Below are 12,528 nucleotides of genomic sequence, written 5' to 3'. Positions count from 1 at the left end.
ATACCATAATGATGGCATATTGGGAAGGGATGGGAAATTAGTTGGGAATAGAGCAGCATCATGTAAGGTATCAGATTTATATTATATCACCAAGTTTTTGGAAACCATATGATGAAGTTTCCAAAAACTCAAAAGTGAAAAAAGAAATTAATCTATATTTTTGCAGGGGGGCAATTTCCCTCTACACCCCCCAACAACCCCTACAAATTATCTATACTAACTGCGAGAATGTACTACAGTGGGGAAAAGGGTAAATTTCCCAATCCCAATTGTACTGAAATCTACATAGAAGTGTTTATATGGGGATTTTACCCTTTTCCCTACTGTAGTGTTATTTCAGAGTTGGTATATACAGTTTGCAGGGGTTTTGGGATTGCAGAGGGGCTTGTTCCACTGCAAAAAGCTTAGATTTGTTTTATTTTTAATTTTGAGTTTTCAGAAACTTGATCATATGTTCTCAACCATATGAATTTTAAGTTTCCAAAAACTAAGTGATATAATCTAATCAGAGGTATCCTGCTTGTAAAATGTTTTTTTTTTCTGTATTCCCTTACTGGACAGAGCTACTGACAATCACACAGTCAATTCACATAAAATCTGTTTTATTCCACTCTGCCTTCTTTGCTGAATTCCTAATGTCAGTCTGTGCAAGGTTACAGTACTGCCCCATGACTGGGGATTTATCAAATCTCAGAAATCTCAAGCAGGAAATGCCTCCTTCCCTAAGTGAGCAAGCCAGAAGAATGCCATGCCTCCCTCACCCACTCAACTCCTTCAGCACCCAACCTGCTAATCAAACTGAGGTGAACTGGGTTATGGTAAGGACTCCATTCGTCTGAGCCACAGGTCCAGATGTTGTTGTTAAAGACCCAATATCTCAGTTTAATGCTCAGGGGTTGAGGAGTGGTTTCCTTGTGATCAGCTGCCCTAGGTATTCTAAGATGTTTCACATGACAGTGGATAGTCCCAGAAAAATGCCGCATTGCAGTTTTTTCTATCTTACTACTCCTCCCCTTTTATCTCTCCAGGCATCTCTGTTCACAGTATTAGTCTGGCTTACTCTGATATGCGAAAAACAGATCAAATATAAGCCATGAAAAATTTCACATTATATTATTCATTCTCTTCATATTGGCAATAGTCAGGGATCTTTTTTGTGTGTTTTTTAGTAGAAATTAAACAAGTGGAGCAAAATCTCTGACTTAAGAATATCAATGATTCAAGAAATAGTTGGATGACTGCTGTCTAGACAAAGACTTCTGCTTTTTTGATGGTGAGGCCAGAGACTGATTTTAGTCCCAGAAATATAATTGATAATGAGGATGAGTGTGAATAGATTAACACAAAGAAATAAAAAAGAGCATTTGTAAAAAGTAGGTGTATAATGGTAGTGTGGTTCAGCTCGATGAGTCTTCCTCAGTATAGTGTTTTGCATTCTAACTACAATTTAGCTTATAATTACACACTTGCAACACTCACATACAGAAAAAATGCCCAATCAGAAAGAGTTTATTGCTACATATTTGGTAAACAGATTAGATGTGCTAAATTGAGAAGCATGGTGCATCATGGTGCATACAGATTTACAGCAGAGCAAACACTAAGCCGCCATTTCGGGATAGTGTCTACCTGGTGCAAGCAGTGACAAGGAAAATAAATATCTTTCTAAATAGAAATGTATACCTCATTATTTGTATTCTTGTACAAAATGAGACAACATATTTTAATGAAAAGCATAATTTATCAAGTTTGTTTTAGAATTCATCTGAAGTGGTTTCTTTTGTACGCATACTTTGCTGTGCATTGCAGATTCAGCATTCCACGTGTTCAAATTTGGAGTGTCTGTCTTCGACAGCCTGGGGTTTCTTTATATACAGGCCTGACTGTAACTCTTAGGAACACAAAATGTATGTATGTATATATATATATATATATATATATATATATATATATATATATATATATATATATACACATCACATAGGTACCCACAATTTGTCAAATGGCAACTTACCAAGTCCAGAAAACCCCTGGCAAAACAAATCAAAAGTTAGATGATTGAATGTGCTGGCACTTGTTCTGTGCAAGATCGTAGTACAATGGGGATTAGGGAAGTTGCCCTTTTACCACTATAATGCCATCTCAGAGTTAGTATATATAATTAGCAGGGGGTGTGGGGGTGCAAGGGTGCTTGTTGCCTACATAAAAGAAGGACGTGTTTGTCTTTTGACTTTTTTCAATTGGCTGCTGAATGATAAGTTGTGCTCGATCAGTTGCAGTTTGATGAGTTAAAGTTTCAGTTTTTTAGACTTACATATATATATATATATATATATATATATATATATATATATATATATACTACACACACACACACACACACACACACACACACACACGTGTGTGTGTATATATAAATAATACATACACATTCATGCACACAGACACACACACACACACACACACACACATATATATATATGTGTGTATATAAATTATACATACTCATATACACACATACACACACATATATATCTATATATATATATATATATATATATATATATTTAGTCTGGAGAAAAAAAAAACAATAGTATTCTGTTATATAATCAGAACATTTTGACAAATTTCCAAAATGGCATACTTAAAATGGTATCTTTTGGTGTAATTGTTTTATATCTTAAATTCGAATTTCTCCTCTGATAAGTGTTGGTTATGGTCATACTACTTAGTTATTAAGCACTAAAACACTTATCTTTTACTAGGAAATGAGAAGATGAGTTAAACAGTTTTTTTCAGTTAACGTAAAGAACATGTGTTTTTCTGTTCACTCTCTTGTGTCTCCTCATAAAGTTTCTATAATTGTTATTATAAAAAGGAAGTATTTATTTATTCATTCACAACACATTCATTTTCCATTATTAATTTTATCCTATATAGTAGTTTAGAGGTCAAAAGGAAGAGAACTATTAATGTACTGGATGCTAGTTTATTTACGGATGTATGCACACACACTCATGAACACATATATGGGCAGTTTGGAGGCTCACCAGTTCACCTGTTTGCATGTTTTTGGAATGAGAAAGGAAAATGGAGTGTCATGCGCATGCGCAGGGTTCTTAACAGCAGGCAATCTCAAAACCAACAGGAGGCCTAAGCACTGAGAGGCAGCAATGCTAACTCTTTTGCCATTGTGCTGTCCACATGGGTAGCAGTTTGTACAAATGCCAGGCCTTCTATCCTTAGAATGTTGTGGTCAGGAGTCCATGGGATAATCTCAGTTGATATTCTTCTCATCTATTTTGCTGTACTGAGGTCATTGTTAACATTATTTTGAAAAGTAGAAGTTGAAAATAATTATTACATCTTCTTTCACAGACTTTGGTCAACTTTGCTTGTTTTCTTTGCTGTACAAATTCTTGATTAATGAGCAGTACTCCTGACAGCAACTGAATTGCTTTCTTTAAATATTAAATTCCCTTAGTGTTTCTTTTAGAGTAAAGGCTGAATACAATGGATGGAATCTAGGTCAGTATTCCACAGTGACCAAGGATGCCATATGTCTGAAGGTTAATGAGTAGCATTCAAAGCCGTCACTTGGTGTTTGTATTTCTTAAGATTTAGCACTATGGGGCTGAAGCTGAAATATACCAGCATATTACTTGAAGTCAGAGTAAAGCAGTGCTTTCATTCGGCATGAAATGCAGGTATGCACATTTGAAGACCTGTTTGAACATATTCTGCCCTTTAGTGTCATGCACCATGTGAGTAATAAAATAGTTCCTATATTCTATTTTCAAGTTGGTAACATTGTTTGATCTTAAATTAGTAGAGTACAAGTATCATAATTTCTTGGTGTACCTATCTAAAAATAAGAAACAGGCAAACTTGTCTGAGATAAGAAAAGTGCTTATTAATTTTAATTTAGCACCTTTGAGCACAGTTATGGCCTACCCTCATGACAGAACACTGTTATGAAGATAAAACAGCTTTAAAAGTTTAAATTAACTTTAACTGCCATACTTTTTGTGTGGCTTTGTACCAATGCAAAGTGCATTGCAGGTTTAAAAACTGTTAAAGAATCAAACATACTTCTTCTCATGGTCCGCGAGGCATCAGTAAGTGGATTGCCGCTTTCAGTGCTATAAACACTTTGCACTCTTACAATTTATTTTTTCTTTTTCTACACTGATTTGTATTTAACCTTTCACTACGGCAACTAAGTGCCCGTGTACCACAAAGAATTGGGTGACAACGCTATGGGCAATATAGCTTTCAAATCACCTTAACATTTAATATTCTTCCACTTCTCCCAATGTAACTGGTAGTAAAAGGAGAACAGCAACCTCCATGTGCTACAAAAAATGCATGCAATCTCTCTGATCACGTCCAAATATTTATATTGTCTCAAACATGGGAGTTGAACCTCTTCCTGTGCTTCAATTCACTCCAGTCTCCAGACAGATGTGTTGACATGCTTATCTTGAGCATATAACAGTTTAGTTATAGTCAGAGAACCAATCAGTATTCTCTGTTTTATGCAAGTCGGGTGTGTGGAACTAACAAGTAAGTTTCTTGTAACTACAACCTGCTTTTTTTTTTGTTGTTGAAAGCCGCATTCAGAGAAGATATATTGATTTGTTTTGAAAAATGTTTAATGATGGTAATGTTCTCTCTCTTTCAATAGAAAATTACAACAAATGCAGTTGCTTTGTTTCAAATTATGGCTATATCATTATATATTGTTCACTTAGTAATTGACTCCAAGATAATATAAAACCAAAACAGGAGTTCTGTGTAAAAACTGCAGCTGGTGCGACTTTAAATTTAATTTTGCATGAAAGTGTTAACATTGTTTACTAGCAGGATTAATGAAGATTTTTAAGATTCAAAATGATTGTTTTATTATGAAGGGGCTTCATGTTAGATGTATGTAATTTCTGAGTCTCATAACTTAAAAAAATGCACTATCAGTACAATACTGTCTGTAACACAACTGAAATGCTCATCGATATACTAAGCAATGACTCCTCAAATCTGCTTTGTGTATGCTAATTCTGAGATTGCTGTACCTTAGAGAGTTAGGGATGGGGGATGTTAAGATAATGCTACTTTTATTCTGAAGATATCCAATTCAGGTCACAGATTTCAGGATTTCATTAGTGACCTTATATCTGTCTTCTTATTTCTAGTTTGTAAGATTTGTTTTATTGTCTACTAGCCAGTTGTAGAAAAGTTGTTAAACTATACCGATACTCCTAAATGGGATGTGTGAAACTGTCACTACACAGATTTGCCAGCAATGAAGTGGTACTATATAGTAAGGGGGAGTAGGATCTAAACTGACTGCATATATCTGAGAGCTTGGTGAAGCCCAATAGAATAAAAAAGATATCAGGTTATTTTCAGTGGTGTCTGCAATGTGGGGTGCACAGCAGTGAATTTTCCTCAAGTGAGCATTGATTTATGATAGTATGTAGGTGTCACAGGTGTCACAGGTTTTTATTTTTTTCTGTACAAAAAAAGTTGTCATTGTTTTGAATTAATCTGCCTTGAACCCCAAAATGAGACCCAGGAGCTCTCATTAACTGAGTTTGAAGATGACTGCAAAATGTCTGCTATTGTCAAAATAACACCTGGTTGAGAGCTATGCCTGAGATTTATACCCTGCAGGAACAGATTTCCCTCGTTACTACCTAGTATACTGAAAGAAGGCTATAAATGTACACAAAAAGTGTAGTATTATTTTGTTTGACAAACGACCCCTTACCTTCAGCATATAGTAAGGAAGTATTCCATTACTAAATTAAACTTTAGTCAGGGAGTAGGTCGACAGTTCCCTCTCCTTTAGTATTCATGTAGAAAATGTAGTCAGAAAATCCTTCTGCTTAGCAAAATTAATAGCTAAGGGTATATCATTTGATCTAAAGATGTCATTATTCCCTCTTACTTGCATTGATTAAATCAGTTATAAAACACATTGCTCCCTTCAGGATGTACCTCACTCGATATATAAAACAATAGAAGCCTTAGCAACCATTCTTAGCAACCACACTGGTAGAGATCATGTTGTCCCTGATCTCCTGTACCTCTGTAGGTATAATAACTTAGCAAATACCATAAGCAGGTACATAATTAATCTCACTGGACATCCATATCCTGTCCTTACCACCAGCCAAGGAAACCACGGTGAAAAATTTTTCAAAAACAAACTTCACACTTCTCAAAACCGAGGTGGAATCCTTCAAAGCCCCCGGGCCAGTGGAAAATGCTGCCCAAACCACAGAATCCTTTACAGACGCATTCTATGGACACCTACAGCATGAATCGTGCTATCCCAAATAAAACCAAGACTCACTCCTCCAAGGGCAGGAGACCTGTCTGGTGGACCCTGGCCATAAATAAGCTATACAACAGAAGGAGGAAGCTACTACATGATAGAGCAAAATCCCAAAAAGGGAAGGCATCTCTGATCAGTACTAGCAAGCAACTACGATCCCTCATAAAATTATCCAAATCCAGCTTAGAAAGAAAAATTGCACAAGACGCTAAAGATAATCTTTAGTTATGTCAGGAATCTGGGTAGCAACTCCCAGATATGCTCTGAGTTAGTGCAAAATGACAAAAAATACACTGAACCCACAGACATTGCCAACATCCTGGCAGACAGGTTCAGTGCAAACTTCTCCCCCCCTTTCCCCCCCAAAAGAGCAAATGTCCATCCCAACAGAATGTAGCCTCCCTGACATCACAGATGCACAGGTGAAAGCTGCCCTCTCAAAAGCAAAAACACAGCATCAATGGGACTGGACGGTGTCCCAGGCTGCGTCTTACACGAGCTCCAAGAAGAACTGAACCCTCACATAAAGTCACTGTTCAATCTCAGCCTTACTACAGGATATGTACCCAAAGGATGGCGTACAGCAACAGTGGTCCCGCTCCACGAAGGTGGTGCCACAACGGACACCGGTAACTATCGCCCCATACGCCTGACTAGTCTGGTCTGCAAAGCTATGGAGCGTATCATCATGGAACTCATAAACAAAGACATTAGGAACCACCAGACACTGGATCCTACCCAATTCGGCTTTGTTAAGGGCAGCTCTTGCCTCTTAAACCTAGTTTACTTCTTTGAAACAGTTACTAAGGCTATAGATGAAGGGAAGGTAGTCCACACAGCCTACCTGGACCTCGCAAAAGCCTTTGACACAATACCCCACTCGGGCATCATAAATAAGCTCACCAGCTTAAATATCAACCCCTATGTCACAAGATGGGTTGCAAACTGGCTCAGCGATAGAACCCACATGGTCAGAATTGCAGGTGCCATGTCAGACTCAAAACCAGTTACAAGTGGCGTCCCACAAGGCTTAGTCCTGGGACCTCTCTTGTTTGGTATATACTTCTCTGAGGTACAGGCTAACATGGGAGGACTGTGGCTGACCAAGTTTGCAGATGACTGCAAACTGGGAGCCATAATCGATTCTCCGGCTGACACAAGCATCCTCCAAAAAGGTCTCACAGAGACGGATACCTGGTGCCAGAGCCATGGCCTCAAGCTAAATGCCAAAAAGTGCATAGTCATCCCCTTTGGGAAAAACAAAGTGTCCACAAATTACCACATAGGTGGTAATCCATTAAGTACGGAAGAAGTAATTATGGATTTGGGGACCCAAGTAGATAGTAATCTCTCCTTTGACAATCACTTTGCCAAAGTGGTTAGAAAGACCTTCTATATACCCCAACTTATCACAAAAGGGTTCACATCTAGATCAAGAGAGGTCATTGTGCCCTGTACTCATCACTCATCAGGCCCATAATTTAATACAATGCCCCCTTTCGGATGTTCGTTACCTGACACCTACAGCAACTGGAGAGACCCCAAAAGTACCTCACCAAGAGTATCAAAGGCCTCAAACAGATGCCCAATGCAGTTCGGCTAAATTAATTCCAGCTCTACTCAGTTGCTTACCGCCTACTCAGAGGCGACCTATGCCTGACGTATAAAGCCACGTCCAACCCAGAATTAATGGACATGCTCCACCTCAGGAAATCCAAATCCCTTAGAACTACACGCTCCAGGGACTTAAACCTCAGCACAGCAATAAATAGGACATGCTGGAGGGACAGATTCATATCCCAAAGGCTCCCCTCACTCTGAAACAGGATCCCAATCCATGTTAGGCAGAGCCCCTCACTGACCCTTTTCAAGAGAAATCTTGATGAGTGGATGGGGGATCGTAAGTTTACCCCTGGGATCTCTTGTATGTCCTTGCTAGACAGAGGCACAGTAAACTAACTTTAAAAGGGCTATCTTCTGTGACCTTAACTAATCTAAAAGGGAGGCGAAAGCTGAACATACTCTGGCTAGGCTTATAAATGCCCTAGGGCAGATAGCTTAGTATCAACCTATAAGTCTTCACCAACAGATAAACACAACATGATGGAGACAAAAGTTCATTACATAGTGTCATCCCCCGCCCCCATTTTTGTAATAAACTACCTCTGCAGGTTAAGCAGTGAGGTAAATTATTATCTTGAAGAGAGAACCAGATAATTGGATGGGTCCTTCTAAAATTATCTTGGGAATTAATGGACTATGTCTGAGAAGTGGGGGAGTGAAGGTAAGTATTGACTAGGCACAGATGCTGATGAGATTAAAGTACCTTGAAACTTAAATGAATCCTGGGAAGAATCCTAACCCTATCACAGCTAAGGTTCACAGTATGTATGCAGAAACAGGAGTTATAACAGATAATTTTCAGCGTAGCTGCAATGCACTCTAGGAGATCACAATAAAACACAAATGATGTGTGTCTAGATAAGTACGACTTCCTTCAGACACAAACGTGTTTTATCTTATAAACTATTATGTATGTGCAAACATGTACATGCATATATCCTCCCCCGAGACACACAGGTGTATATAGCTAATTTTAATGCATATCATGTAAGGCAGATTTTTGATTTTGAATACTGAGAAAAATGTACATTAGTCAAGGCTTTGGAAAGTGACTGTCCAGAGGCCTCACCTTTGATACTAGACACAGCTCCAGCAGTGCCTTCATTTGTGATAGAACTGCCTTTGAAGTCCTGACAGAAAAGGCTGATGTAAAATATTCAATTCTTCAGCAGAGTTTGTTAATCACTGCCAACCCGGATCACCAAAGAGCTATTTATTCGTGTAACTGCATCTCTAAAGTGTATAAAAATGGTTTGCATCAGAAACATTATGGGAGCAACTGGATAAAATGCTCATTTATATGGATGTTAAAACTACAAGCTCTGCAACAGATTAAAACAGCAGTGTTTCTCACTGTCCTGTACAGCAACAACATGCTAAAGTGATATTTTGGGCAGAATACCAGTATAAGCCTTAATATACTGCAACTTCAGTCATAGCTGTGAAAACAAGTAATGAAATGTGGTCTCAGGAACAGCAGAAAGGAGTAGTTGTTGCTGGAAGAGGAAGAGGTACTTTCCTATAATGTGTGCATGTGTGTGTTGAAAATATAGTGAAGAACAAACTTGTGAGAGAGATGCACAGAGAGAGAGAGAGAGAGAGTGTGTGTGTGTGTGTGTGTGTGTGTGTGTGTGTGTGTGTGTGTGTGTGTGTGTGTGACACTCATACCTCTCAACTGCCCAGATTTTCACACAATATCCAGATTTTTACCTCATATTTTTGACCTACTTCTTATAAAATTTTAGATTAATCACTGACAAATTGAGGACTGAAGTCAGAAAATAAAGACCAACATTTGAGATTCAGACTTGCTATTCCTTTAGAAAAATCTATGTTAATGCAAATACTGTTAGTCTATCAACTTTCTAAGTTTGTAAGAGCAGTAATTAAGAAGTGTACCTATTTTTGGGCCTTTGTCCCTCATTATTTGTGGCTTTGTCCATATTTCTTGCTTAGATACGATGAGTGTATGTTTGTGTGTGTATGCATGTGTGTGAGAGAGAGAAACAGAGAGAGAGAGAGAGAGAGGTTAGACTATGCCCCAGACAGTAGAAGCAAGGAAGGCAAATCTACTGTAATCTGCAGTTTTAAGGCTTGTCACAATGCTAGCACTGCTGAAAGTGCTTATCCTGACATTACATGCAATTTAAAACTAACATGGTTTAATTCACTAACTGCATGTTGGGTAAATTCAAGTCCCACATGCTTGTATTCTTGCACTGCAATAAGTCACATCTGATGGACATGTTCTGAGCTTATAGCATAGTAATGAATGCCTAACAGACGCGACCTTTCATAAGACAGCCCACACTATTGGCTTTCTGCCCAGAATATTGCTGCAACACTATTTGTGATTGGTTATCTTTTGAGTGAGCATGCATTGCTTCACAAGGGGAAATGGGCCTGTTATTTTTTTTTCTTAATAACCCTATGATGGCTGTCTGCAATATATTCCACTGTAAGGATTTTGTATAAGAAAGGCAGGTAGGCTGTTCTGTGCATGTTTGGTTGATAGTCACAGGCTGGGTAGTTATTCTGTCAGATAAGAATATAACGATGCCTGTTAACATTTTTATGTATCTGTTTGTTTGTTTTTTTTCTGTAGGTTGGTACTAAGAAGTGCCTTTCCTGACGTCTGCTGCTTGGAACCGCTTCTAGAGCAGTGTCTGCTTTTGCCTTGCTTGCTGCCAGCTAGACTGCGACGACATCACATCACCTTTCGCCTCTAGTCCAGACAGCCCCATCTCTACCTAAAATCAAGTGAAAAGTCCTCAGTATCAGGCATTCCCTTCTGCTGCTTTACTATTAGAAAAAATTAGAAAGACAACTTTGTTGAACGTAAACTATCTTCTGACAGAAAAAAAAAAAAAAAAAAATCAAGGAAACAAATTCAATTCCCTTCTCAGATACTGCTGTATACTGCTGCATCTGTCTATGCCAAACTAATAAATACCAGTCACTCCACAATATTTGAGTGCCATTTCAGCTGTGTGGATTATTATATTTCAATAAACTTTTCTGAAAGCAGCTGGAAAAGAGTGTCAGCAAAGGGTTTGCCACACTTTCCTGCTTGCGTTTGGGCTACGATTGGCTTTTGGAATGGGTTACTGAGCACAAAGCTCAGCCCATACTTGTGTAGTATTTCGCTGCTGTATGACTGTAGCATTGCTTTAAATACCAGTCTCTTTCAGCTAACAATTTCATGCCATTGCATTGTCAGTGTGGGATCTTGAAGCTTTAACAGCATAAACTATCATGAACATTTCACAGTAGAGTTTAAAGCATATTTTAGAAAGGAAGGCTGTAGGACTGACAAAGCAGCCACAGACTGACTTTTGCTATTTCCTGTCTAACATTTGGTTATCTGTAAATAAAACATGGCTGTTAGTGTCACACCAATGCGGGACACAAAGTGGCTTACACTGGAAGTGTGTAGAGAGTTCCAGAGGGGGACCTGTTCACGGCCAGACTCAGAATGCAAGTTTGCACATCCAGCAAAAAGTTGCCAAGTAGAAAATGGACGAGTAATTGCCTGCTTTGATTCCTTAAAAGTGAGTACAGTGCACCTGAATTAATTGTCATTGTTTTAGTTAAGCATGTTATAAATGTTCTAGTATTAATTATTGTCTTTTTTCATTAGTTTTGGCAGAAAAGCCATCAAAAATAAGATGGTATGGTGTTTAAGGTGCTTACTGTGTGTTTTAAAATAGGTAGATTTCTGAAAAGTCATTAGACTGCAGGTCTATGGACACAGCCAGACAAGTTTAATTTAGCTGTTGTAAGTGAACAAAGTCTTTTAGAAGCATCACTGTTCTTTTCCATCAGCCTACTTTGGTGCATCTTTGGAAAGCTGCCATTTTAAGGCATGTTGTAGGAATGAAGGGAGAAAGAACAACATTGCTGTTTTTTTTCACTTGCTAAAATAGTGTCTGCTAGTAAAACTGTCTGAAACACCAAATGCTTCACACAAAGACTTTCAATTATCTTATGGCCATCCAAAGAAGCAGATGCAATCAGTTTGATTCAGCATGTAATATATGGGTTTATATTACTCCAGATAAAGACTTGATAGAACATTTCCTCTAGATTTACATCTTTCATACCATTAAAACAGGAGTTACAGTAGTTTACTGACATCTGTAGTAAAACAGAAAGACTCAGTATCTGTTTGCCTTGTTTATAATCCTTTATTTCACATTTGCTAAATAATTTGTAAGAAGTAGTACTGCATCACTGTTTCCAAAACCAGAAGTAGAATACATATAGAATACATTCATCAATCTGAGTTTCAAATGTGCTTGTTAGATTTATATTCAGTTACTACAGTCAGATTTTCAGAAGGGCACACGAATAATATAATACAGCAGCAGGGTGTAGCTAGGCATACCCAGTGTACTCAAATGAGTACATTTTTTTCTGAGCATCTCTTGGAAACTTCAACACTCAAAAATGACAGAATGTTTAGAATTGTGCAAATGAATATTTATAGTACAGAAATATACAAAATGCTTGTGTAAAAGGAATACAGCTCTAAAAACAGCTTTTTATAGGAATAAATGGTAACA

At 37.9% G+C, this 12,528-nt stretch overlaps 1 protein-coding gene across 9 annotated transcripts in view; it reads left to right on the top strand.

Moving 5' to 3' along the window:
• The window catches only part of MBNL1 (muscleblind like splicing regulator 1), an 874,569-nt gene that overhangs the window by 355,651 nt on the left and 506,390 nt on the right, over positions 1-12,528 (top strand). For 7 of the 9 annotated variants that reach the window (XM_044070522.1, XM_044070528.1, XM_044070524.1 and 4 more), the window contains one exon: positions 10,569-11,514. The exons of 1 other annotated variant lie outside the window; for it this stretch is intronic. In XM_044070522.1, the coding sequence (XP_043926457.1) occupies positions 11,341-11,514 (174 nt within the window). In that variant the 5' untranslated portion in view covers positions 10,569-11,340. Of the gene's footprint in view, positions 1-10,330; positions 10,448-10,568; positions 11,515-12,528 lie in introns of those variants that run through there. One more of the 9 variants, XM_044070521.1, reaches the window with a different exon arrangement.

This window comes from Protopterus annectens, chromosome 4.part1 (assembly GCF_019279795.1).
Source record: "Protopterus annectens isolate FY-2018-M chromosome 4.part1, PAN1.0, whole genome shotgun sequence".
NCBI lineage: Eukaryota > Metazoa > Chordata > Ceratodontiformes > Protopteridae > Protopterus > Protopterus annectens.
The sequence above is the reverse complement of the archived record's forward strand: the minus strand, read 5'-3'. Positions and strand labels throughout refer to the sequence as shown.